The 24909-nt window shown below is 40.5% G+C and overlaps 1 protein-coding gene across 3 annotated transcripts in view; it reads left to right on the forward strand.

The window, feature by feature from the left end:
• Nucleotides 1–340: 340 nt before the first annotated feature.
• The window catches only part of METTL15 (methyltransferase 15, mitochondrial 12S rRNA N4-cytidine), an 88781-nt gene continuing 64212 nt past the window's right edge, over nt 341–24909 (forward strand). The window contains exons 1-2 of one of the 3 annotated variants that reach the window (XM_083362421.1): nt 341–481; nt 3943–4263. In XM_083362421.1, the coding sequence (XP_083218547.1) occupies nt 4009–4263 (255 nt within the window). In that variant the 5' untranslated portion in view covers nt 341–481; nt 3943–4008. Of the gene's footprint in view, nt 482–1662; nt 1828–3942; nt 4264–24909 lie in introns of those variants that run through there. The other 2 variants (XM_083362420.1, XM_083362422.1) reach the window with 2 other exon arrangements.

Consider the following 24909-nt stretch of genomic DNA (forward strand, 5'->3'; position numbering starts at 1 on the left):
ATCCCGGACCCAAGCCTTTTAGGGCTTTATAGGTTATTACCAGCACCTTATGCACTTGAGTGTATAAGAAGCAAAGACCAATCTTTCTTAATCGTTTGTTTAATTTGTTCAAGCGGCATAGTTTATCCCAGTATCCTAATTATAATGACTCAACAATACTGCCTGCCTTTCGTGGGAATTATTCCTAATGCGGTTCTGGCCCAACCCGCACTGAATTCTTTTTACTCTGCGTGTCTCTTTAAGTGTAGATGACTTTAAGCAGTTTCTCTACGGACTGAATTGGTCGCCCGCTAGTGTGCTGAAGGGCGGGGCGTTTCCTCTACAAGTTTCTAAATTGAAACACGTATATAGGCTTGCTGATGGATTACGTGCATTTTCATTTGAAAACCGATAGCCTTGATGTTAGGGAGTCTGAAGCTTCTGCAAGAGCACTGGAATTCAGAGTATGTGTTGTGTGACAGACACGTGCTCAATCTGAAAGGTACATTTATTACAAAAAGGAAGGAAAGCCACAGAGGAGCCCTGTGACTGCGATGCGTACATTAACTCTTTACTCACTGCTTTTCAGCTCCTAACTTAATACCCTTCCCCACATTTAGTTTACTATGGGCGGGGTATTTGCTTAGCATAAATATATACCACACTTCCGATTACTCGAATTACAGTCGTCGCTCTGAAGCAGTTAATAGGAAGTGGGAGAGAATATGATTATGTGTAGTACACTAACGCGATAGTAGCTACTTGTATGTAAGTAACTGGGGGAGGGGTTGAGACAGTTGGTGAATGGGTTTACAACGAGATTTGTATAACAAAAATTAAATAGGCGACCCACCATTACAGACAATTCTTTAGCAGGCAGTCGGCAGAACTATTGGGGCATAGAAAGCTTGGGTAGCATACAAGTTTGATTGTAAGTAAATTAGTGAAATTGAAGCAGGATGAGCCTATAGGTTGATTGTTAATGAGTGACCCATTGGAACTGTTCTTGTCTATGACAAGTGTCGGCGAGGGCCCCTAACAGGATATTGTTGCAGCTTATGAATGGTCAGGCAATTAGAGAAGGAGAGGTTTCGTGCCTTTTGGTTTTATCCTTGAAAAAAATACTTATTTACAAGCAGCCATGAATATCGAATAATTTTCTTCATCAGCCCCTTCTCCCAGCATACACATCATAGAATATATTATAGCGTTTCAGAGATATTAAAGACTAATAGAATGTACCATCTGCTGGTGATAATCCTTTTACATATTGATTTGGGATGGCCAGTTATAATAAGGGAACATTATAAAAATAAGTGAAGCTTACGCAAAAAAATGCAGGGAGTTAATGCCATGAAGAAAGAGCAGAGCAATCTAGCAGACGCTGAACGTGTGGACTCCTACTGTAAACCTGTTAACTGGGATTCAGTCCTGCCGAATTCATTAAGTTTTTTTTCTTAATGGAAGAGCACGTGGCTAATTGTAATTTAAAACCGGTGCGAAATCAAAGCAGGTGCGTTTGTATTTTTGCCTGGATCTAGCACTTTTCAAACACGCGTGGAGAGAAGGGCCAGAAACGAGTAATGCCCCATAAGTTTTGGTTTCTGCCACTAAATAAATAAACGCACAGTATTTGATTTGGTTTGGTTGCTGTTTGGGAAAGTGGAACTGAAAGCGGCGAGGCTTTGTTCCAGGGGGGGAAGGCTTTTGGCAGCCCACCTGCCTCCGCCAGCTGCAACGGAGAACCTAAGAGGCGGAAGCCTCATCTAACGCCGAGAGGACCGCCTTAGAATGATGTCTTCCTAAAACCTAGGATGGGTGAGACAAGCGAGCGTTTGGGGAGAAAAGGTTCGTGGTGTCCTTCAGATGCATACATTTGCAATCCTACAATAAAGTATCCTTCCCTTAGGAGTCCTAATTGCAAAGGAAATGGCGATGATGGTCAGATACGGTATTCTCCCACTCCTTCCAGTGAATAACGTCAGAGATCTGTTTTCTGCATTTACGAGAAAGCGTTGTTTTTGTCGAGCGTTTTAAAAGCACCTGCCAAATTAAAAGCTGCCTGCAAAAATAATGGAGGTGTAGATTAATAAATGGTAATTCCCCAAATGGTCTTAAACCCAAACACAGGATCCCTTTTCAGCGCTAATAAAGTGTCGAACACGTTTCTTAATTATGGGTGAAGTGAGGCAATTGGCAGTCACCCTGGACTTGAATGATGATGAGCCTTGTGTATTTTATGGGCTAAAAGCAGTTGACACAACAGTTGTAACAGATAATAAACATACGCATCTTCAAATGACTTAATTCAGTCATTTGATAGCAGCTTTTTTCTCCTCTCCCTCTGTCAACAAGTGACTCTTTCCAAATATCTTTTCAGCATCCTTTCACTTGGAATGCATTTTATGACCACGTAACAGGATGACATTTAAAATGAATTCATGAAAAGCAAGACAATTATTTATTGGTCCCTTACACGTCTATTTGTTTATTCCTGTCCTTTTCATGAATGTTTGGATAGGACAAATTGCTGAGTATTTGCTCTATTGCAAATACTCTGTTTAAATTTTCTGTGGAAGCTGGAATTTGCTTTACAAGGCCTTGATTCTGTCTACTTTGTAATTTTTGCATGCTCTTTCTTTTCAACTTCATTGAAAGGGATATTACAAGCCGTATCATCAGTTAAGTGCATTTAAGGCAAAGTGAGAGGAAGTTTGAAAATGATTGATTAAATTATATATAGTGTAGGAAAAGTTTTTCCTTGGGTCATCCATTGAAGCTTGTTGGGGGAAGATTCCAGGTAGATTAAAAAAATAAGGTATAAAGTATGGATTTTTTATTAGACAGTGATTGAAGTAACCATTAATATGGATTATTTTACAAAAGAATTAGCTTTTTTCCTTCACTTTTATTAGTGACTACTGCATTGACCTCACTATTAATTTATGTTTATATGTTGCAAGGTTAATTGGGTGGAGGCTACCATTATGGTCTTGTCCTATGTGGTCATGACTATACAGCTGCTTAATCAGTATCATATATAGCTAATTCTTGGTCCTCCTCATCTATTATTTATACTGGCCATAACAATACTGCTTAATCAATAATATAATATATGGACCTCTTAATCTCATTTCATTCATAGCTTGTAATAGCATTTAAAAAAAACAAACACCAAGGCAGGTTATACTCAGTGCTCATGGGTTTTTTCCATTTTAAGGGAAGAACTTAGGATTTGGGGAGGGGTAGTTTTAATATGCTGGGAAAGGTTGAGGGCAAGAGAAGAAGGGGACAACAGAATGAGGTGGCTGGATGGAGTCACTGAAGCAGTAGGCGTGAGCCTAAATGGACTCCAGAAGATGGTAGAGGACAGGAAGGCCTGAAGGAATGTTATCCATGGGGTCGCGATGGGTCGGACACGACTTCGCAACTAACAACAACAACAACAAGTTTTAATAATGATTTGGACTGCTGTTAAGAAACTTACTGTTAATTACTTTTCTCTTATGAGTAGGAAGTGGATTATAAATGATAATAAATAACTAGTATAAAAAGTGATAAATCTAAAAAAACTAAGCCAACGGAAGAATATCCGTGCATATATAAGAACATAAACATTGTTAATAGAATACCTTGTGGAATAAAGAAGTTTTCAAAAGTGTATGAGATCTAGAACTCTCCAAGGAGAGAATGTTACAGCTGCAGAGTTCCTATAAACAAAAAGTATCCATAATTAAATTATGTACTATATTTCAGAGTCCTTATCCATCTTTAGAATTGTGACAGTAATTATTTGATTCTGATTATTTCAATGTGTTTTTTAATGAATGTACATTTAAATAGAAGGATTAGCAGTAGTATTAAGTAGCCCCTTGTAAACACTCTCTTTGGTAATTTAATTATGGTTCTTCTTTCTTATTGACTGTATTGTATAAACTAATGATTTCTGCTGCTTTCTTTCAGATTGATATATGTACTAATTTGTTACTAGTATTTACATCCTGTCCTTCAAGCAACTTTATCTCCAACATGCATTGGCTTCCTTGTTTACAAAAAATCTACAATCAATTTACTTTGCATACTTTCATTCCGAATTGCTTGGGCATGTCAGTAAAATGCATACATTCTTCGTTAGTAAGTAAATGTGAAGCAGGAAAAAAATCATTGCGTTTCAGTATTAGTGAAAATTTACAGGATGAAATACACATGGAAGATAGTCAACAATTACATAAATCAGTTATGATGGAAGAAGTTATTGAATTTTTAGTACCTCAAAAAGAACAGGTAAGTTGAAGTTTATTTTCAAAGTAAAAACATTTTTTAAAATATAAATGGCAGATTATTATACATTCTATTTTGTAACCTGACATTTTAGATTGTATTGTACTGGATTGTTTTTTATATTATTTGTGTAACTTTTTGCTATAAGTGAAATGCATAGTTGTATATAGCCATTTCTTATTGAAACGATCTTGAGAGGAGGCAATCGTATGCTGAATTTTGAGCAGTATCTTGTAACTGATAAGAAATGTAAAGTTTACTTACAAAATTAGGTAGGGTTAGAATATGATCACTTGTCAAAATGCCCAGCAAGATCACCTTTGTAGGGAATCTCAAAACAAGTTAATCAAATCTGTCAAAGTAACCTTTGTCCTGTGTCCAAGTTGGAAGTATTATAAGAATCAAAGGAAAATTTACATCTATTCTGCAGCATATCATACCCTGGGTATATCTAGTTTAATGAACAGAAGGTCTAGGGGTGACATGATAGCAGTGTTCCAATATCTCAGGGGCTGCCACAAACAAGAGGGAATCAAGCTATTCTCCAAAGCACCTGAAGGCAGAACAAGAAGCAACAGATGGAAACTAACCAAAGAGAGAAGCAACCTAGAACTAAGGAGAAATTTCCTGATAATTAGAACAATTAATCAGTGGAACAACCTGCCTCCAGAAGTTGTGAATGCTCCAACACTGGAAGTTTTTAAGAAGAGACTGGACAACCATTTGTCTGAAATGGCATAGGGTTTCCTGCCTGAGCAGGGGGTTGGACTAGAAGACCTCCAAGGTCCCTTCCAACAATATTACTATTATTATTATCATTATCATTATTATTATTATTATTATATCATCGCAGTCTGCCAGATATTCAGACTGGATTTGGCATTTTTGTCTACGTATCGAGTCCTTACCAAGAACCTGGGATAGGCAGATGTGGATGTTTGATGGTATTATAGATATCGTTGCAGGATAAAAGCAGTTCCTAGTAAGGCCGCCTTTTGCAATTGACTAATGGCAAATTTGTAAATGCCAATGGTGTTCAAGTGGTGCTCCAGTTGTTTTGGGATTGCACCCAAGGCGCCTATTACTATTGGTACTACCCTTGCTTGCCTTTGCCACAGTCTTTCTATTTCTATTTGTAGGTCTTTGTATTTTGTTATCTTCTCCAGTTCTTTCTTGTCTATTCTGCTGTCTCCAGGCACTGCCATGTCCACTATCCAGACTTTTTTGTCTTTCTTATCGACATTTGTTAAGTCTGGGGTGTTATGTTTGCAGGTGCTTGTCTGTTTGAATTCTGAAGTCCCAGAGCAGTTTAACTTTATCATTTTCTATGACTTTCTCTATTTTATGATCCCACCAATTTTTGCTTACAGGCAAATTATATTTCTTGCAGATCTTTCAGTGTACCATTGTTGCTACTTTGTAATGCCGCTGCTTGTAGTCTATGCGATCTTCTTGCAGCAGCTTACCAGGTGGTCCACTGTTTCTTCAGCTTCTTTGCATAGGCGGCACTTACTGTCTGTTGCTGTCTTCTCAATTTTGACTTTGTATGCATTTGTCCTTAAGAATTTGTCTTGTGCAGCTAGAATTAGTCCCTCGGTCTCTTTCTTCAACTTTCCTGCTCTTAGCCATTGCTAGGTCTTGTTATTTGCTTTTCCAGCTATTATTTAAATGTACTGGCCATGTAGTGCTTTTTTCTTCCCATGCCTCTATTCTGTTCTTCATTTGGTTTTTCTTGTAGGCCAGTTTGGTCTCTCCAGTAGTCAGTAAGTCTTTCTGATATACTAATTTCAGTGGATCTTCATCATTGTCTTTCAGATATTCTTCCAAAGCCATTTTTTCTTCTTCAACCATCTGATGTACTTGCAGCATTCCACGTCTACCTATTTGCCTTGGTAGATAGAGTCTGTCAATGTCATTGTGTGGATGAAGGGCATGATTCATTGTCATTATTTTTCTGGTCTTCCTATCAATTTCTTTTAGTTCTGCTTGAGTCCAGTCCACTATTCCAGCTGTGTATCTAATGACTGGAGTTGCCCAGGTGTTGATTGCCTTCACGGTATTTCCTCCATTGAGTTTGGACTTTAAGATCTTCTTCACTCTCTTGATGTATTCACCTCTAATCTTTTTCTTGACTTCAGGGTGCTTGATGATGTCAGCTTGAAGGATACCCAAGTATTTGTAGTAATCTTCCTCATCCAGACTCTTAATGTTATTTTCGTGGGGCATCTTTATTCCTTCAGTTTTCACTACTTTTCTTTGTTTGAGAGTAAGTGTGGCACATTTGTCCAAGCCAAACTCCATTGCAATTACTACTACTACTACTACTACTACTACTACTACTACTACTACTACTGTAAATGTTGGTTGTAACACAGCACATAGCCTTCTTCCCAAAGAGAAAATGAATATAGTTCTAAAACCGGCCTACCCTGTGTTGTCTAATGATAATGAAAAAGTAAATGAGCATTCTACCAGAAGAGAAATACTAATTATCTGGGATACTTTCTGCTAAGATCTGCCTTATTGTCAGCAAAAGCAACATTTAAAAAATGTAAGTATTTAAATCTTACAGAGTGTATCTCATAACATTTTGTTGGAAGAAATTATTTGTACTTTTTAGAGTGAAATTCAAATTAACCTTATGCAGAAAACTATTTTGGTTCATATTTTTATTATTTTTGATTCAGTTGCTGTTAATACATATACATAGCTGCTCAGAATCTACTATGATTAGAACAGTCAAAATTAGGGGTAAAATAGATATTTTTGTTACTACCACTGCAACGTAAAGTAGTTTTCCCAAGCTTTTTTTTACTCTTGTTTTACAGTTATTTCATTATTATTTTCTTATGATCATGTTTCTGCCATTAGTGAGTTGGCCTTTGTTCTTTTATCTGATTTACTTAACCTTTGGACTGATAATTGTTTGCATTTTTATGGTGGATTTGGCAAGTTGTATACTGTAATAGAGGGACACGGTGGCTCAGTGGGTTAGGACGCTGAGCTTGTCGATCAGAATGTCGGCAGTTTGGCGGGTCGAATCCCGAGTGCCGTGTAACAGAGTGAGCGCCTGTTACTCGTCCCAGCTTCTGCCAACCTAGCAGTTCGAAAGCACGTAAAAATGCAAGTAGAAAAATAGGGACCACTACAGTGGGAAGGTAACAGCGTTCCGTGCGCCTTTGGCGTCTAGTCATGCCGGCCACATGACCACGGAGACGTCCTCGGACAAGCGCTGGCTCTTCGGCTTTGAAACGGAGATGAGCACCGGCCCCTAGAGTCGGAAACGACTAGCACACATGTGCGGGGGAACCTTTACCTTTACCTTTACCTATACTGTAATAGAACTTGTGTATTGTATTATTATTTTAATTAAGTAATCACATAATTCATTGAATTTACTGAAGTGGTATTCCAGTCTACTTCATGTCTTCAAGCTTCTTAGCAGATTAAAATGTTAGTGTTCACCCAAAGCAAATACAGATGTATGCTCAGGTCATGTTTCTGCCTGAAAAGAAATGGGAAATGATCTTTTTAATCTGAAATCCAGAATAAATAATCCTCTGTTTAAGTTAAAATTTCCTTTATGAAAAAATTAATTATTTTTGATATGCACTCGGTCTTTTGATTAGGGACATAGTTGCTTCAGAATGTTGAATGGCATTTTTGTACTTTAATTTACACTTCTATGTGGCTAAATTATTTGATGCTATATATTCAGAGTACTCTATGGTGTCATTGGAATAGTTGTGCAATATGGAAGCAGATAATTACTTTGCTGCTCTTCATACTATTGTACACACTTCATACCTTATCTATGCAAACAGTGGAAAAAGTGTGATTTCTGAAGTAGTCCGGACACTGGTTGTATCTCCACATGTCCATGTTTTTTTTCTTTTGTGCGTGCAATGTTGTTGGACATCTTGGCATATGGTAACTGATGTGTGTTGGAAGTTAAAATGTAAGTTTAGTACTAGAGAACAGGAAAACTCGAAGTGTTGGTTTCAAAGGTGGGAAGGAAAAAAACCTCAAACTGTTGGCGATTGCAGTTCTTTCATGGATTGAAGGCCCTCAAAGGTAAGTACAAAAAGTGTAAATTTGAGCATAAAACATTAGATTTGCTTGAAAAATTAGAAGTGCCCATTGCATTTGTTTGTCGGGAACATAGTGTTTGTTAGGAACATGTCGAGAACATGGTTTGACAGAAGTAAACTACATCAGATGTTTAGAGCACAAATGAAAAGCTGAAGAAGTATGAACAGTATCGTATACCAGTATGATGGTATAACAAGGAAACAAGTGAAAATAGGAAATGTAATTTGATGAGGTAGTGGTGAAGTGGTATCTTCAGCTATATTCATGGAGCTTACCCAGAATGAAATGGCAAGTAGTATTGTAGAAAGCCATATAAGCATACATTTCAAAGCCACTGATACTGTAGCAGTTTTGTAAATGCTATGGAATTTTTAATAAATCAACCTTTGGTGAAGCTGTGTGTTGATGGTGGAGATAGAAACTTTCAGGAAAGGTTCTTGTAAACTCCTGACAATTTTCAGGTATTTGAACCTGAAAGATCAATAGTGGGATTAAAATCAATGAGACAACGGCAGGAATGTTAGCTGCCATATAATTCTTAAAATAATTTCAGAATAATGTTTGAATAATTGATAATAAATTTGACAATGGATTTATTGTTTGTTTTTCGAAAATAATCTCAAAGCTTATTGGATTGCTTGGATGATGAAAGAGTATCTGCCTGTGAAATATTTTGATTTGGATCCAATTCTTCTTGATTTTACGTGTAGGAAAACTGTCTTATTGGCATACATGAATGTCTAGTTAGCTCTTATGTATTTTTCCATTACTTTAGAATATTTTCCACTTTCCATTTCCTTTTGTGTAGTATTCTTTGAAGTGTGTTGTAAGAATGAGTCACATTCCCACTTTGGTTGTTTTTATTTTCAGTGAAGTTCCTGTTGCAGTAAATTTGCAGAAATTTAGTTTCTGAAAACAACATAAATATGCCATGTTATCTAAGGATTCTTTTTTTAGCATTTTAAGGTTTCCTAGTTCGTTAAAGAGCTCCATACTGTTGTATATATAAACTGTCAATATAAGGTGTTGTAGTTTTGTACAAATTTTGTGTCGAACCTAGAATTATCTCTCTCTCTCTCTCATATGAAGTTATGAGGATGGAGGGAGAAGTCTTCTTTCTAGATGAGAGAAATAAGTAAATGCAGGAAATGGTGAGGTGCAGACATGCTGGTGCTGAAAAAGAACTGGCAACACTGATCTTACCATGTAGAGCCTGTACAGGGAGATACTTGTACTGAAATCATATAACCTTGATTTCAGTTCTAATATTGACGTTAACAGACTATTTAGTTTATCTGGTACCAAGCTAAAATTGATTTTAATATTTTGTGAATATTAGAAGCTTCAGTTTAAATCAACTGACAAAATATCCAACATTGTTGTAAGACTAGAAGAAAAAATGGGAAGAAACTAAAAATGTTGAATCACTATGTTGTTTGTTTCTATAGTACTGTGTTAAAGAGTCAATACATAAGATCTTTCAACAACTATGTCCCCTTATTTTAAAATGTGGTAATTTGCAATCAAGGGACGCGGTGGCTCAGTGGGTTAGGAGGCTGAGCTTGTCGATCAGAAGGTCAGCAGTTTAGCGTGTCGAATCCTGAGTGCCGCGTAACAGAGTGAGTGCCTGTTACTTGTCCCAGCTTCTGCCAACCTAGCAGTTCGAAAGCACGTAAAAATGCAAGTAGAAAAATAGGGACCACTCCGGTGGGAAGGTAACAGCGTTCCGTGTGCCTTTGGTGTCCAGTCATGCCGGCCACATGACCACGGAGACGTCCTCGGACAAGCGCTGGCTCTTCGACTTTGAAACGGAGATGAGCACTGGCCCCTAGAGTCGGAAATGACTAGCACACATGTGCGGGGGAACCTTTACCTTTTACCTAATTTGCAATCATTTCTATAGCTTAATGTCAGCAGACATTCTTCTTCATTCTTCATAGTGTTTTTCTCACTCCCTAATTTCTTTAATGTCCCACAGCTTGCTTGGGTACATTTTTTTCTTTAGAGAGTACTGTGCAAACCCAGCAGCCTTGGAAAAGGTGTAGATGAGAGAGGGATTCCCTTGGAGAGACAGTGCTTAAGGGGAAATGTAGCTTCTCCCCTCCCCCCTCCCCCATTGCAAGCTGGGTAGGAGCCTGCTTGGCTTGCAAACTTGAGAGCTGCACAAAAAAAGGAGTATGGACACACACACACACAACAAATTAAACCACAAAAATCAGGCAGGAAATTGCCAAAACATGAGGCACCTGGAGCACCAACAAAACAAAAGCAAAGAAAGTCAGTAGTCTTAGAAAAGGTGCAAACTAAAGAGAGATTCCCTTGAAGATGCAGTGCTTAAAGTGAATGGTAGCTACACCTTGTCCCTGTTTGCACCCTGAGAAAGCACCCTCACAAACACATACCGGGGGGGGGGGGGAATCCCCTCCAATGAGGCTTTGGGGAAGCCCCTGGTTGCAAGCTGGGCTGGTGCATGCTTGCCTTGCAAACTTGGAGACTTGCGCGAAGGAAGCATGAGCCTCAGCTGGGTGCCGGGAGAGGGACAGGAGGAAAGTGAGAAAGAAGAGGAGGAAGAAAAAGCAGGAAGAGGAGGAGGAGGAGGAGGTAGAAGAAGAGAGAGTACAAGAAGCAGGAGGAGGAAGAGGAGGAAGGACGCTGAGCTCAGATGTTGCAAGCCACTTGCAAGTGCAGCCACTAGAGAATCCTTGCACTGAACAAGCCCGTTTCTGCCCTGCCCCTCTCCTACCCCTGCCCAGACCCCTGTAGAATTGTTGCGTGCCTAACTGGCTGTGGCCCAGTACCACTTCACAGACCGAGGATTGGGAACCCCTGTTATAAAGGATCTAATCTAAGTACCAGATCTCATTTTCTATGATACTAAGTTAGTTTGCTGGTATCACATTGTATCACATAATAAATTATAGTATTTTAAGAGCTTGTTTATAATTCTATATTTTAATATGCAATACTTTAGGGTGACTCAGCTTGTAAATGACTTTGTGTACACTTTCTTTCTGTGGTAAAGCATTAATCTTTGCCATTATTATTATTTTTTTTTGGCAAACACCGGTCCCAGAAGTAGGGATAGATATAAATAGTTACATACTCTTCCTGGTATTGACCAACTTTATAATATTTGAATATTGGTTTATACAATGTGATTCAGATTTTCAATTTCCTGCTCCACCAAGGAGGACAAAAACATTAGTTAAATGAAAGTAACTTTAGTTATGCCACTTTAGTTGAGTAGTTTCTATTAAGCAGTAGTAGAATTAATTCAATAGTAGAAAAATATAACCAATTGAACATATTGCACTATGTTGGAACCTAATCCTGAACTGAAAGGACATATTAATTACACATACATTCATACGACATACAAAGTTATTTGTGTGATCATAACATAAATATGATAAAAACATGTTTCTTAAACTTAGTAGCCTGATGTATGTAATCAAATGTAGATAATTCAACTTTTCAGATGAAGGAAAGGTCTTAATGCAAGAAAAACTGATAGCACTGGATTCTGAATTTTGTGGAACACAACAAATGATTACAGATTTAAGAAGATTAAAGGTTACTACACCTTTACCTGCATTGCTGAATATCTTGCTGGTTGGACATTTTTGTGGAACAATGAGTAAATGAACATTTGGCAAATAAAGAGGAATCAGTTAAAAACATCATTTGGCATTTTAGCCTTTCCCTTATCATGGAAAAGAATGTTTAAATTCATGAAAGACCAATTGTGGAGACAACTTAATCAAGTTTTGTATCTCACTTGGCTTCTGTTTCTTTGAAATTTGGTAATTTAATGTCATCAATTTGTCAGTATTTTTTTCTTAATCGACCTGTCAGTGCATTTTGAATTCTGGTCCATGAAGTTTTCTCAACAACAGTGTGAAAGCTGTCTGCCCTTGCCAAATGGTGTAGTGGCTGAGATATTAAACTAGGACCAGGAGATCTCAATTCAAGTCTACTATCAGCTAAACTCAATGACGATCTTGAGTCAATCCCTATCTTTTAGCTCAATCTACTGCTCAGATTTATTATTATGGGACAAATTGAAGATTGTAGTGGTAATATGCATGTAGCTTCCAGAGAAAAATGAGATATAATGTGTCCTTTCTGTAAGTGCCCCTATTGTGTGGAATATTCCCCCCACCCCAGCAGTGTGGCAGACCCTTATCTTTTAGCCTTCCGAAAGGCCAACAGGACCTGACTCTTCACCCAAGCTCCAGGCTAGAGTGAAGGGAACCTATGGATGGTTGTTGGGAAAACCCAGGAATAGCGGACATTTTAGTTTTTCAATTTTGAATTATACTCTTGGTTTGTAGTTTTATAAACTATAAACTTAACTTGATCAATAAAGGCCATACTGGTAACCAGGAATGTAAGAAAAACATAGAAAAGAAAGCTGTAAACGATTTATCACTAACAGATAAAAGCATACCCATGATATTACATATAACTAACTTTTACTAGAAGTTTTACAAACCTGAAGCTGCTTATTTGTTGAAACAACAACAATACACTTTCATATCCACAAAAAACAAATTTTAAAACAGACCCAGAAATCTATTCTGTTTTCCCATTGTTAATTTTGTAGCAACATTACAGGATCCTACAACGTCACTCATAGCATAAGAGTTTGAGGCAGCTATTTAGTTTCAGTATTAAATACCATAATTTGTCATTGGTGCTTTGTGCTTTCATAGTCCTCACTTCATTCAGCAATTCTTTGAAGTACAATGGTATGAACAAATGTTAATTACAACTGGTGCTCAAAGTTAGGGGTATTGCAGTGCCCCTATGGTTGCCTAATCAAAGTTTTGGTGCTTGGCAACCTGTACTTGGCAACTTGCCCATATCTATTTCCCCTACCTCATCTCTGCCCTTTTGGGTACCCTTATGAGTCCTCTCAGGTAAATGAAACAATAAACATTATAAGATGAGCTAATTATACTTTATTGTAATGCTACATTAACAGAACCTTGCAAGTCTTAAGGAATAAACTTCCCACCTCCACTTTTAACCACCTGAATAATTGGGGCACATCCTTTCTTGGTTTCTTCCTCTGACTATTAATCCATTAGGGGTTCCTGCCTTTTTTGTCGGATTGTATCCTAAGAAGCATCTTTTCCCTTGTCCCCCTACTCATTACATCTCTGAACTTTGCTACCTACCCTGCTGTCCCCCCCCTACCCCAAATGACCAGGAATGGGAGGTTGGCTGGTGGGAGGAATTGAAGAGGAGGTGAGTTTGGCAAGGCAGGAGAAGTGTGAGATCCTTGCCTAATGGAAGTCTGAGGCCCTGGCCTAAATGACCGCAACCAGGAGTACTAATACTGCCATCACTAAGTGGTGTGAACATGTGATATTTTGCCTAACAACTGCTTTATTTAGTGATGGATTTTCCTTGTTTCCTTCTTTCTGTGAAATAATTTGTGAAAAGCCATGGTGGCGCAGTGGTTAGAATGCAGTATTGCAGCTTCCGGTCTGTGCGTGTGGCACCAGCGGATATGCGGGAAGAATGCTCTCCCCGCCATCTGATCTTTCTTCCTTGGAGGACCCTGAAAAGGGTCAAAAGTCACCCTGGAGGGGCGACCACTGTGAGGAGGCCATCCTTGTGATCGCAGAAGGGCGGCAGCCATCCGTTTAATCCGGAGCAGCTCCTCTGGCCCGAAGAAGAAGAGATCAGCCGATCACTAAGCCGCTCCCTGCCAAAAGCCAAAATCACCATCAAGCACAACAAAGCCAATGCAGCTCGCTTAGGAGTGGTGTAACATGGGAGTACCGAGATACTCCCATAAGCACCTGTGTAGCCGCATTTTGCACCAGTTGAAGCCTCCGGGTGCTGTTCAAGGCCAGCCCCATGTAAAGAGCATTGCAGTAATCCAGGCGAGAAGTGATGAGGGCATGGGTAACCGTGCATAGGGCATCTCGGTCCAAAAAGGGGTGCAACTGATGCACTAGGCGAACCTGTGTGAAGGCCCCCCTGGTCACGGCCGTTAGATGATCTTCCAAATTAAGCTGTGAATCCAGGAGGACACCCAAGTTGCTTAGGCCCGGGGTACTTGCGAGACCACCTGCTGCCATTGTCAACCTCCCATCGCCTGGTTCGCTCCCACAGTCGGCTTCCTCAGGGTGCCATCGGCCAGGCAATGTCAGCTGGTGACCCCCAGGGGGAGAGCCTTCTCTGTGGGTGCGCCGACCCTCTGGAATGAACTGCCCCCGGAGCTGTGGATGGCCCCTGACCTTCGGTCCTTTCGCCGTGACCTGAAGACCTGGTTGTTCCAACAAGCGGGCCTGGACTGACTATGGTTTTTAATTAGGCTTTTTACTGGGTTAAATTGTCTTGTAATTTTGCATTTATTGTTTAATTCTTGACCAGGGGGGCCTTCACACAGGTTCGCCTAGTGCATCAGTTGCGCCCCTTTTTGGACCGAGATGCCCTATGCACGGTTACCCATGCCCTCATCACTTCTCGCCTGGATTATTGCAATGCTCTTTACATGGGGCTGGCCTTGAACAGCACCCGGAGGCTTCAACTGGTGCAAAATGCGGCTACACAGGTGCTTATGGGAGTATCTCGGTACTCCCATGTTACACCACTCCTTTCTGAGGGGGGCAATACCTCCCCCCCATCAAAAGAGATGGAACTTGTTGGACAATACAAGATGCCAGTATCCACAGCCACTCGGTGTTGGAGGGGTTAAGCCTGAGCCTGTTCCTTCCCATCCATACCCGCATCGCCTCCAGGCACCGGGACATCACGTCAAGGACATCACTGGGTTGGCTCGGGGTGGAGATAAACAACTGGGTATCATCCTCATATTGGTGATACCTCACCCCAAAGCCACGGATGATCTCACCCAGCGGCTTCATATAGATATTAAACGGGGGGGAGAACCGACCCCTGAGGCACCCCACAAGTGAGGGGCCTTGGGGTAGATCTCTGTCCCCCTGCCAATACAAACTGCGAGCGGCCTGAGTGGTAGGAGAACCACCGTAAAACAGTGCCTCCCACTCCCAATTCCTCGAGCCGTTGCAGCAGGATACCATGATCGATGGTATCAAAAGCCGCTGAGAAGTCAAGTAGGACCAGGACAGAGGAACAGCCCCTGTCCTGGGCCCGCCAGAGATCATCCACCAATGGATGACCAATGCCGTTTCTGTACTGTAGCCGGATCTGAAACCAGACTGGTACGGGTCCAGATAGTCCGCTTCATCCAGGAATTGCAGGAGCTGACACACCACAACACTCTCAACAACCTTCGCTACAAAGTGAAGGTTGGAGACAAGACGGTAGTTATTCAACGAGGCCGGGTCCAGGGCAGGCTTCTTGAGGAGGGGCCTCTTTTAAGGCGGGGGGGAAAGACACCATCCATCAAAGAAGCATTGACGACTTCCTGGAGCCAGCCCCCTGTCACCTCCCCGGCGGCCAAAACCAGCCAGGAGGGACATGGGTCCTGTAAACAACTTGTAGTGCTCAGTCTACGCATGATCCTGTCCACATCATCCAGAGTCACAGGGTCAAACTCTCCCCAAATGGTATGATCAAGACCTGCCCTCTCTACTCCTCCTGATTCCTCCTCCGTCCTCTGCCATTTCCAGGCATTTCCCGACGGGGGAGTGTGCTAACGCTCCACTGATAGTTCAGCTGACTGGATGGGGACCAAACAATGGTAAAAAAAATTCCCATGGCCACCCAACAAAGCCGAAATCCATTCCTCCCTAGGAGCTCAGAAACAGAAGACAGCCATCATGGTCATGCGCACCACATTGCTTCATAAATATTTTGGATGTAAAATTAGAAAATTAATAAAACTTTTTTTTTGTTTTTTTTTTAAAAGAATGCAGTATTGCAGGCTAACTCTGATGATTGCCAGGAGTTTGATTCTTACCGACTCGAGGTTGACTCATCCTTCCATCCTTCCAAGGTCGGTAAAATGAGGACCCAGATTTTTGGAGGCAATATGCTGACTCTATAAACTGCTTAGAGAGGGCTGTAAAGCTCTGTGAAGTGGTATATAAGGCTGAGTGCTATTGCTATAATGAATTGGTAACTACCATGTTTCTTCTTATCTTCTGCAGATTCAGTAGCATTCTTTCTATCCTTGGAGACTGCCTGGACAAGTCCTTGCAGTTTTCTTGGCAAGGTTTTTCCAAAGTGGTTTGCCATTGCCTCCTTTCTAGAGTTGAGAGAAAATGACTAGCCAAAGGTCATCTAACTGGCTTTGTGCCTTTATGGCAGGACTAGAACTCATGGTATTCTGGTTTCTAACCTGATACCTTAACCACCACACCAAACTGGTGCTCTAAAAGTAAAATAAAAGTACAGAAAATAACATTGATGTAGTAAAACATCTCAACAGCAAAAAATTACATAAATACAAGTTTTCAAGCAATATGCAGATAGAGGAAATAGATTAAGAGAACTTATATGTAAGAATTACATCAGAGTAGCATGCATTCTTAATAGTAGATCTCACTATTGTTTTCATCGTTGGTTTTTATACCTCTTTTTGGAGGTATTTATTACTTTATTAAATAATAAGACCACATTCATTATCTATACCTCATTATCTTCTATGAAGTCTTATTGTGACTTGGTATTGTGATTCCATTATGTGATTCCATAACTACATAATCTCTAGCTGAGTGATGAAGCCACAGCTACCACAAAGATTAAGATAGAGGAGGTAATTGTCACAGTGATAGCCTGAAAATAATAATAAAGTTAGGGAAAAAGTAAAAATAAGCACAGTCCAATTATTTTTGAAACAAGATATTTACGCTTCTCAATATTTTCAGTTTCATACCAAATATATATTTTTTATTAGAGAATGAATATAACTTTTCTTTGTGCTAGTAGAGTAAATAAAGACATGATAAGATTTGAAACTAAAAATGCCAGAGTTTTTCCATGCTGCTAGAGGAATATTGATTTAACAGCAAAAATATATTTTGAAGTCCCATGGCAAGAGGAAATGCCATAAAGTTGGGTTGATTGCCATGGTAGGTTTTGGCAAGTTCTGGCACTATGTACAAAGGAACTTCCTGTTCATGTTCACTTGGCTGCCTATTCACTTCTGGATAGATTGAAAGAGACTCCTTCATGCTCAAAAGCTTTTGTATTTGTTCAGTTTTAGTGAAATAAAACTTTTATTAAGAGTTTTAATTATAAAACTGATAATTATAATTATAAAGCTGATGCCTTGGTGGAAGCTTGGGAGAGGGCTGCCACCGAGGCACTTGACCGGGTTGTACCCTTGCAACCCCTGATCCGGCGCAGATCCAGATGGGCTCCATGGTTTTCTGTGGAGCTACGGGAGATGAAACGTCGGAGACGGAGTCTGGAGAGCTGTTGGAGATCCAGCCAGTCTGAATCTGACCGATTGCAAATAAGATCTTTCACTAGGTCTTATCTCGCGGCGATGAGGACGGCGAAGTCTAATTACTTCATTGCCCTCATCGCGTCCGCAGATAATTTCCCGGCCACCCTGTTTAGAGTAACTCGTTCCCTCCTTTCTCAGGAGGTGGGGGAGGAGCCCTTGCAGGGGTGGACCGAAGAGTTTAGCCAGCATCTGGCAGACAAAATCACTCAGATTCGGACCGGTTTGGACTCTGACTGGGCAGAGTCTGACGGGGAGGAATCGAGTGGTCTTGAGAGTATTATTTGGACTGAGTTTGATCCTGTGACTCCTGAGAAGGTGCACAGGATTATGGGGAGGCTGAGCTCTACCACCTGTTTATTGGACCTGTGCCCTTCCTGGCTGGTTTATTCAGCTCAGGAGGAGACACGAGGCTGGTTCCTGGCAGTGATATCTGCTTCTTTGAGCGAGGGTGTCTTTCCCGCCGCCTTGAAGGAAGCGGTGGTGAGACCCCTTCTCAAGAAGCCTGCCCTGGATCCAGCTATTTTGAATAACTATCGTCCAGTCTCCAATCTTCGCTTTTTAGCGAAGGTTGTTGAGAGTGTGGTGGCGCATCAGCTTCCTCTGTTCCTGGAAGAAACTGATTATCTTGACCCATACCAATCGGGTTTCAGGCCCGGGTACAGCACGGAGACGGCATTGGTCCCGCTGATGAATGATCTCTGGCGGGCTCGGGACAGGGGTTGTTCCTCTGTCCTAGTCCTATTAGATCTGTCAGCGGCTTTTGATACCATCGACCATGGTATCCTGCTGTGACGTCTCAGGGGGTTGGGAGTGGGGGGCATTGTTTTGCAGTGGTTCTCCTCCTACCTCTTGGGCCGTTCGCAGTCGGTGTTGACGGGAGGGCAGAGGTCCGCGCCGAGGTCTCTTGTTTGTGGAGTTCCTCAGGGGTCGGTCCTCTCTCCCCTCCTGTTCAATATCTATATGAAGCCGCTGGGTGAGATCATTTGTGGTTTTGGGGTGGAGTATCATAAGTATGCCGATGATACCCAACTTTTTCTTTCTACCCCAAACCAACTCAATGATGCCCTCGACATGATGTCCCGTTGCCTGGAGGTGGTTCGGGTTTGGATGGGGAGAAATGGGCTCAGACTCAGTCCTGCCAAGACTGAGTGGCTGTGCGTGCACGCATCTCGAGTGAACCATTCTATTCCATCTTTAATGATGGGGGGTGAGGTGTTACCCTCCATCGATAGGGCTCGCAACTTGGGTGTCCTCCTGGATTCGCAGCTCAGCCTTGAAGATCATATAGGAGCCGTGACCAGGGGGGCTTTTGCCCAGGTTCACCTGGTGTGCCAGTTGCGGCCCTATCTGGACCGAGATGCCTTGCGCACAGTCACTCATGCGCTCGTGACCTCCCAGTTAGACTACTGCAATGCTCTCTACATGGGGCTGCCCTTGAGGACCACTCGGAGGCTTCAACTGGTGCAGAATGCAGCCGCGCGAGTTGTGATGGGGGCTTCCCGATACTCCCAAATAACACCTCTGCTCCGCGAGCTGCATTGGCTTCCGGTTGCCCTCCGGGTGAGATTCAAGGTGCTGGTGATGACCTTTAAAGCCCTAAATGGCTTGGGTCCAGGATATCTGAGGGAATGCCTGCTGCCGGCATCAAGTTCCCTTTGTCCTGTGCGCTCCCACAGGGAGGGCCTTCTCAGGGTGCCGCCGGTAAAGGATTGCCGGCGGGCAACACCCAGGGGGAGGGCCTTCTCTGTGGGCGCGCCTGCCCTTTGGAACCAGTTACCCATAGAGCTTAGGACTACCCCGATTTTCGTTCGTTCCGCCAGGACCTGAAGACCTGGCTCTTTGAGCTTTCTGGCCAGGACTGAGGATTTTTTAATTTTTTAACTTATTGTAATTGGATTTTTAATCAGAGTCATAGGGGTTTTAGATTTTAATTAAGGAAAATTTAATCTATTTTAATTGTTATTAATTTTTGTATTGTAATGTTGTTTTAATTGCTTTGTGAACCGCCCTGGGTCCTACTGGAGAAGGGCGGTATATGTTAAATAAATAAATAAATAAATAAATAAATAAATAAATAAATAATGGTAAAAACTAATACAAGCTAAACTTTGTGTAATTTTAATTATAAATTGTTCAACTTGCTTTGCAGTGATATGGGCAGCAAATAAACTTAATAAATAAATAAACTTAGTGGAGGAGAAGAGAATGGAAAGAAAGAAAAGAGAAAAGAAAGAATATAATAAACAGGAAGGAAATAAAGCAGAGACTTCCAACTTTCCAACATAAATAAATTTAATAACACTTAAACTACAAAAAGATTAAACATATATCTCTTTCTCCCATCTTTTAACTATTAGCTAATCCATAAAACATTAATTTTTCAATTCTGGTTTCAGGAGAAATCCACAAAGATTGCAAATAAATAAATAAAAATCTTTATTTATTTTTAATCTTTATCTGCTTGTAATGATCTTAATATTTAATCAGATATCATTTGGGATTTCATTTTGATTTTATTTATCCCATCACACAGACTTCTTCAAGACTTAACAAATCTCTTTTGTAGATCCAATAAGAACAATTTTCCAAGTTATTCTCTTGGTTTATCATTTGTATTTCCCTTTTAATGTTTAAAACTTCATTGAGTTTTTCATATATCCAGTGTAGTGTCCTTTCCCAGATTATTTCTTGGCCTGTCATTTGTAATTTCACTTTTTGTTTTTTCTCTGTATTGTCAAAATTTGTTCCAGATCTGCCATTCCTTGATAAACATCTTTTTGACATACTCTATCCATGGAATTAGGGACGTGATGGCTCTGTGGTTTAGTACACTGAGATTGTCGATCAGAGGGTTGGCAGTTTGGCGGGTCGAATCCTGAGTGCCGTGTAACAGAGTGAGCGCCTGTTACTCGTCCCAGCTTCTGCCAACCTAGCAATTCGAAAGCACGTAAAAATGCAAGTAGAAAAATAGGGACCACTACGGTGGGAAGGTAACAGCGTTCCATGCGCCTTTGGTGTCTAGTCATGCCGGCCACATGACCACGGAGACGTCCTCGGACAAGCGCTGGCTCTTCGGCTTTGAAACGGAGATGAGCACTGGCCCCTAGAGTTGGAAACAACTAGCACGCATGTGCAGGGGAACCTTTACCTTTACCTATCCATGGAATTAAACTTCATTACAGATAGCATTGACATTTTAATTATTAATTTCTAGTTCCATTGTTTAAAAATATCCTGTAATGTTTACAGTATTATAACATTTTGTGTCATTTTGTAAGTCCTGACATCAAGGTTAGGCTTGCATTTGTTTTTGCTTAGTATCATAAATCATAAAGTATTTCTTGTTATAAAATAGATAGGTTTCCCACAAGAAGTTATTTATTTTTATAGTTAATTCCAAAAATTTATAATAAAAGTCAACATTCCAATTTGGACCCTTATTCTCTTTATAACTTTCTTAGATCAGACTTATTTTTTAATTCTTTGATGTTTATATAATTAATTTTTCTGTTGTTCAGAGTTGAAAATGAACTCACATGATAAAAGACTTTTCAAACCTGTTGTTCCAAAGTCTCCAATAGTTTTAACCTAGTTCAGTGATGGCGAACCTTTTAGAGACTGAGTGCCTAAACTGCAATCCAAAACCCACTTATGTATCTTCGGGTCCCGGGTGGGCATGGCCCATTGGGTGGGTGTGGCCCATTAGGTGGCCATGGCTTCGGTGGTAATGGCAGACTGGTTGTGACTAAAAAGTTCAATCAATCAATTCCAACTTTGCGAGATCTTTTTTTTCCCCGCAAGAAGTTGAATCTTTTCATTGAACCTTTTTTTTTTTGCACACGGCGGTGGAGGCCTAAAGCGAAAAGGTTTTATAAAACCTAGCTGAAGGCCTAGGAGTTGGGTGATGGTGCGCATGCCCACAGAGAGGGCTCTGCGTGCCACCTGTGGCACACGTGCCACAGGTTCACCACCATGGACCTAGTTAATAAGCCACTTCTGAAAGTGATTACAAAGTGAAGCTTGCAAACTTAGTGTTCTTTAAAACTTTCTGCAGCGGTTGCAAGCAAGACGGGTGATCCCGTAGTCTCAGTTCTCAAACCCATGAAAACTCTTGTCTTTCACTCTTGCAAGGAACAGCTGTCCTTATATGGAGAGGTTACAAGAAATCAGCCTATTCATCAGCTCCTTAGTCTTTGCTGTAATTAGCCCATTTGCACAGAGCTGTGTATGTCTATATGTGTATGCATCTCTCTCTCTCTCTCTCTCTCTCTCTCTCTCTCTCTCTCTCTCTCTCTCTCTTTCTGTCTCTGTGTGTGTGTACACATGTGGTGAGTACATGGTGAGAGAATTAAAGATTTGTCTTTTCTCATCCTTTTTAAAGGTTTAATTGACTAAAAAGGGATTCTATATCAATAATTCTTTTACTTCAAATTAACCGACCCTGTAAATAGCCTGTGGTGAACTCTCCAAGGTCCTGATAGTGTCTAGTTCTATTGGATCCAGATGTATTTGTATTTCTTCTATTTTTGAATAACCAATTCATCCATGGGGTACTCAGCATGCCTGGACAGGTTATGATGGGATTGAACAGAAGTAGGCAAATTTAAGCAAAATATATCCAGCAAAGGCTATTGCTTATTATGATTTTATGTAATTTCCAGACCCAGAATTATTATGATATTTGAATGCTAGGTTCTGAGAGAAAGATCAGTATGAGAATATTGCTTTTATGTTGTTTCCCCCTGGGGAACATGGCTACAGTGGCAAATACATATTCTCTATACTTTCACATTTTATTTCTTTTTAATGCGTACATAACACATACTTTATGTACAAATATGCTTACATTTGTTTGCACCTTAAAAGTTTGGAAGGGGCTACAAATTCTCCTTTCTCTAGAACATATGAGATTAACATTTTCAGTCTATTTTCCTGTTTTGCTTATCAATACCAATCACACCATTCTTTAAACATAATGATTGACCCTATATTTTGTCTTTCTTAAAAGAGATAGTAGATCTAAAGCATCAACAAAGTATTGTCTAGAATGGATAATACCATGTTCTTTCATTCCTGAAGCCATAAAATTTCAGTATTCAAGTTGAGGAAAAGCCAAAGAGAAATGTGGTCAAACAAAAAGTTAAGAGACCATGAGGTAATGTTACAAAACTAATCATGGTTAAAAGGATTATGGTTCTTGTAGTACTGGAGAATGTTAGGAAGAAGTTGAAAGTAATGAAAGAAAGAGAAAAAGTATGGCAGCATTTTTCTTATTTAACAAGGTTTGAATCTGAAAACAGTAACACCATTAATATAACAGAACAATTAAAACAAAATTCTAAAGAAATACTTCCATGGAATTGTCAATCAGTAATCTGAACTGACAACTGTATTTTAATTAAATTTGAGTCTGTTACCAATTAGTCTATAGCACTACAGGCTTCAAACTGCCTATGACTCAGTGTGCTGACTCATCCAGCAAAACCTTTCTTACCAAAAAATATCCAGGCACCCACAAAGATAAAAGATAAAAAGAAAAGCAAGTTCACTGACCTGCTTTCCCAGATTTTTCCATAAAATTTCAGTTATCAGAAATGTGCAATGACTTTCTCCCTTCCCCCACTTAATTCATATTTTTTTTTGGTCAGAATAATTGCAGAAACATGACTTTGTTGTTACTAAACTGTAAATACTTCATCTTGACAACAATTTTTATAAAGAATTTTGCTTATAGCTGATACTTATTCAAAATGAAGCTTAGTAGCTCATTAATGCACTGTATGTACTTTGGAAATATTTTCAATTATGTAAACCTAGCTTTTATATTTCTTTGAACTTTTGTTCCCTCTTTATTGTATATTACCCAGAGTTTCATGCCTGGGACAAACATTGTAAATAAATGAATAAATATGACTCCAAGGATGTCTGTGTCCTTAAAAACATTGTGAGAGCTAATGAAAAGCCATGACATATGAGGATGACATATGAGGTTCGCAAGATGTTGAAAGCACGAAATGTGGCTTTTAAATCTGGTGACATGGTGGCACTTAAAACAACCAGAGCCAATTTGAAAAGCGTTGTAAAAAGAGCAAAGCAAGCCTGTTTTCAGAAAGTTCAGAACCGAACAAACCCCAGGAGTATGTGGCAGGACATCCAGGTCATTAGAGACTATAAGATGACTCCCATTGTGTTGTAAGGGCAATACTGACACTTTAAATGAGCTGAACATATTTTTGGGAAGAGTCAAGGCATCAAATAGCACCTCTGCAAGGAAATCTGTGCTCCATCTGACAACAAGTTGCTTAGCTTTGATGTTACCTCTTTCCAGAGGACATTGCAGAAAATTAACATTTGGAAAGCAGCAGATCCAGATAATATTCCTGGGTGTGTTCTGAGGGAATATGCAGATGAGTGGGCTTGTGTTCTTACAGATATTTTCAATATTTCATTGCAGCAGGCAGTGGTCCCATCATGTTTTAAGACTGTCATTATTTTGTCACTGCCAAAAAATGTCTACAATTATGGATCTTAATAATTACTGTCCAGTTGCACCCATCATTATGAAATGTTTTGAAAGGCTGAAAAAGGACATTATTGTATCCAGCCGCCCTCTAGCATTTGACTTGTTTCGCTTTGTTTACTGTTGTGATTCTCCACGCCGCCAAGCAGAACCTCCCTCACCAGAACATCGTAACAAAGACAGTGCCCCCGAGTACGAGGTCGCCAGCATTCGGGACTCCTGTTGGCTGAAAGGTTGTTTCCAGTACCTGATCGAATGGAAAGGCTACGGACCAGAGGAGTTCACCTGGGAATACTCGACCACCGTTCATGCTCCTGCTTTGGTGTCTGCCTTCCATGAATGATTCCCATCTCGACCGCATCTGGATCGGCAGACCTGGGGGAAGGGCCCTGCGGTGCGGGATAGTGTTGTGACTCAGCGTCAGCCTGCAATATCAGCAGCTGAGTGATGAGTTTGAAGAGGAGGAGGAGGAGGGGTTTGGAGAGCCTTTGGTATCAGAGGGAAGTTCTGATGCACTGCAGGACTCTCAGCCTGCCCCCTCCCGTAATGTTCCTCCTCAGACTCAGCCATGTGAGAATTAGAATTAGAATTTATTAAATTTATATGCCGCCCTTCTCCCTAAGGACTCAGGGCAGCTCAC

This window comes from Vipera ursinii (genome assembly GCF_947247035.1).
Source record: "Vipera ursinii genome assembly, chromosome: 1".
Classification (NCBI taxonomy): Eukaryota; Metazoa; Chordata; class Lepidosauria; order Squamata; family Viperidae; genus Vipera; species Vipera ursinii.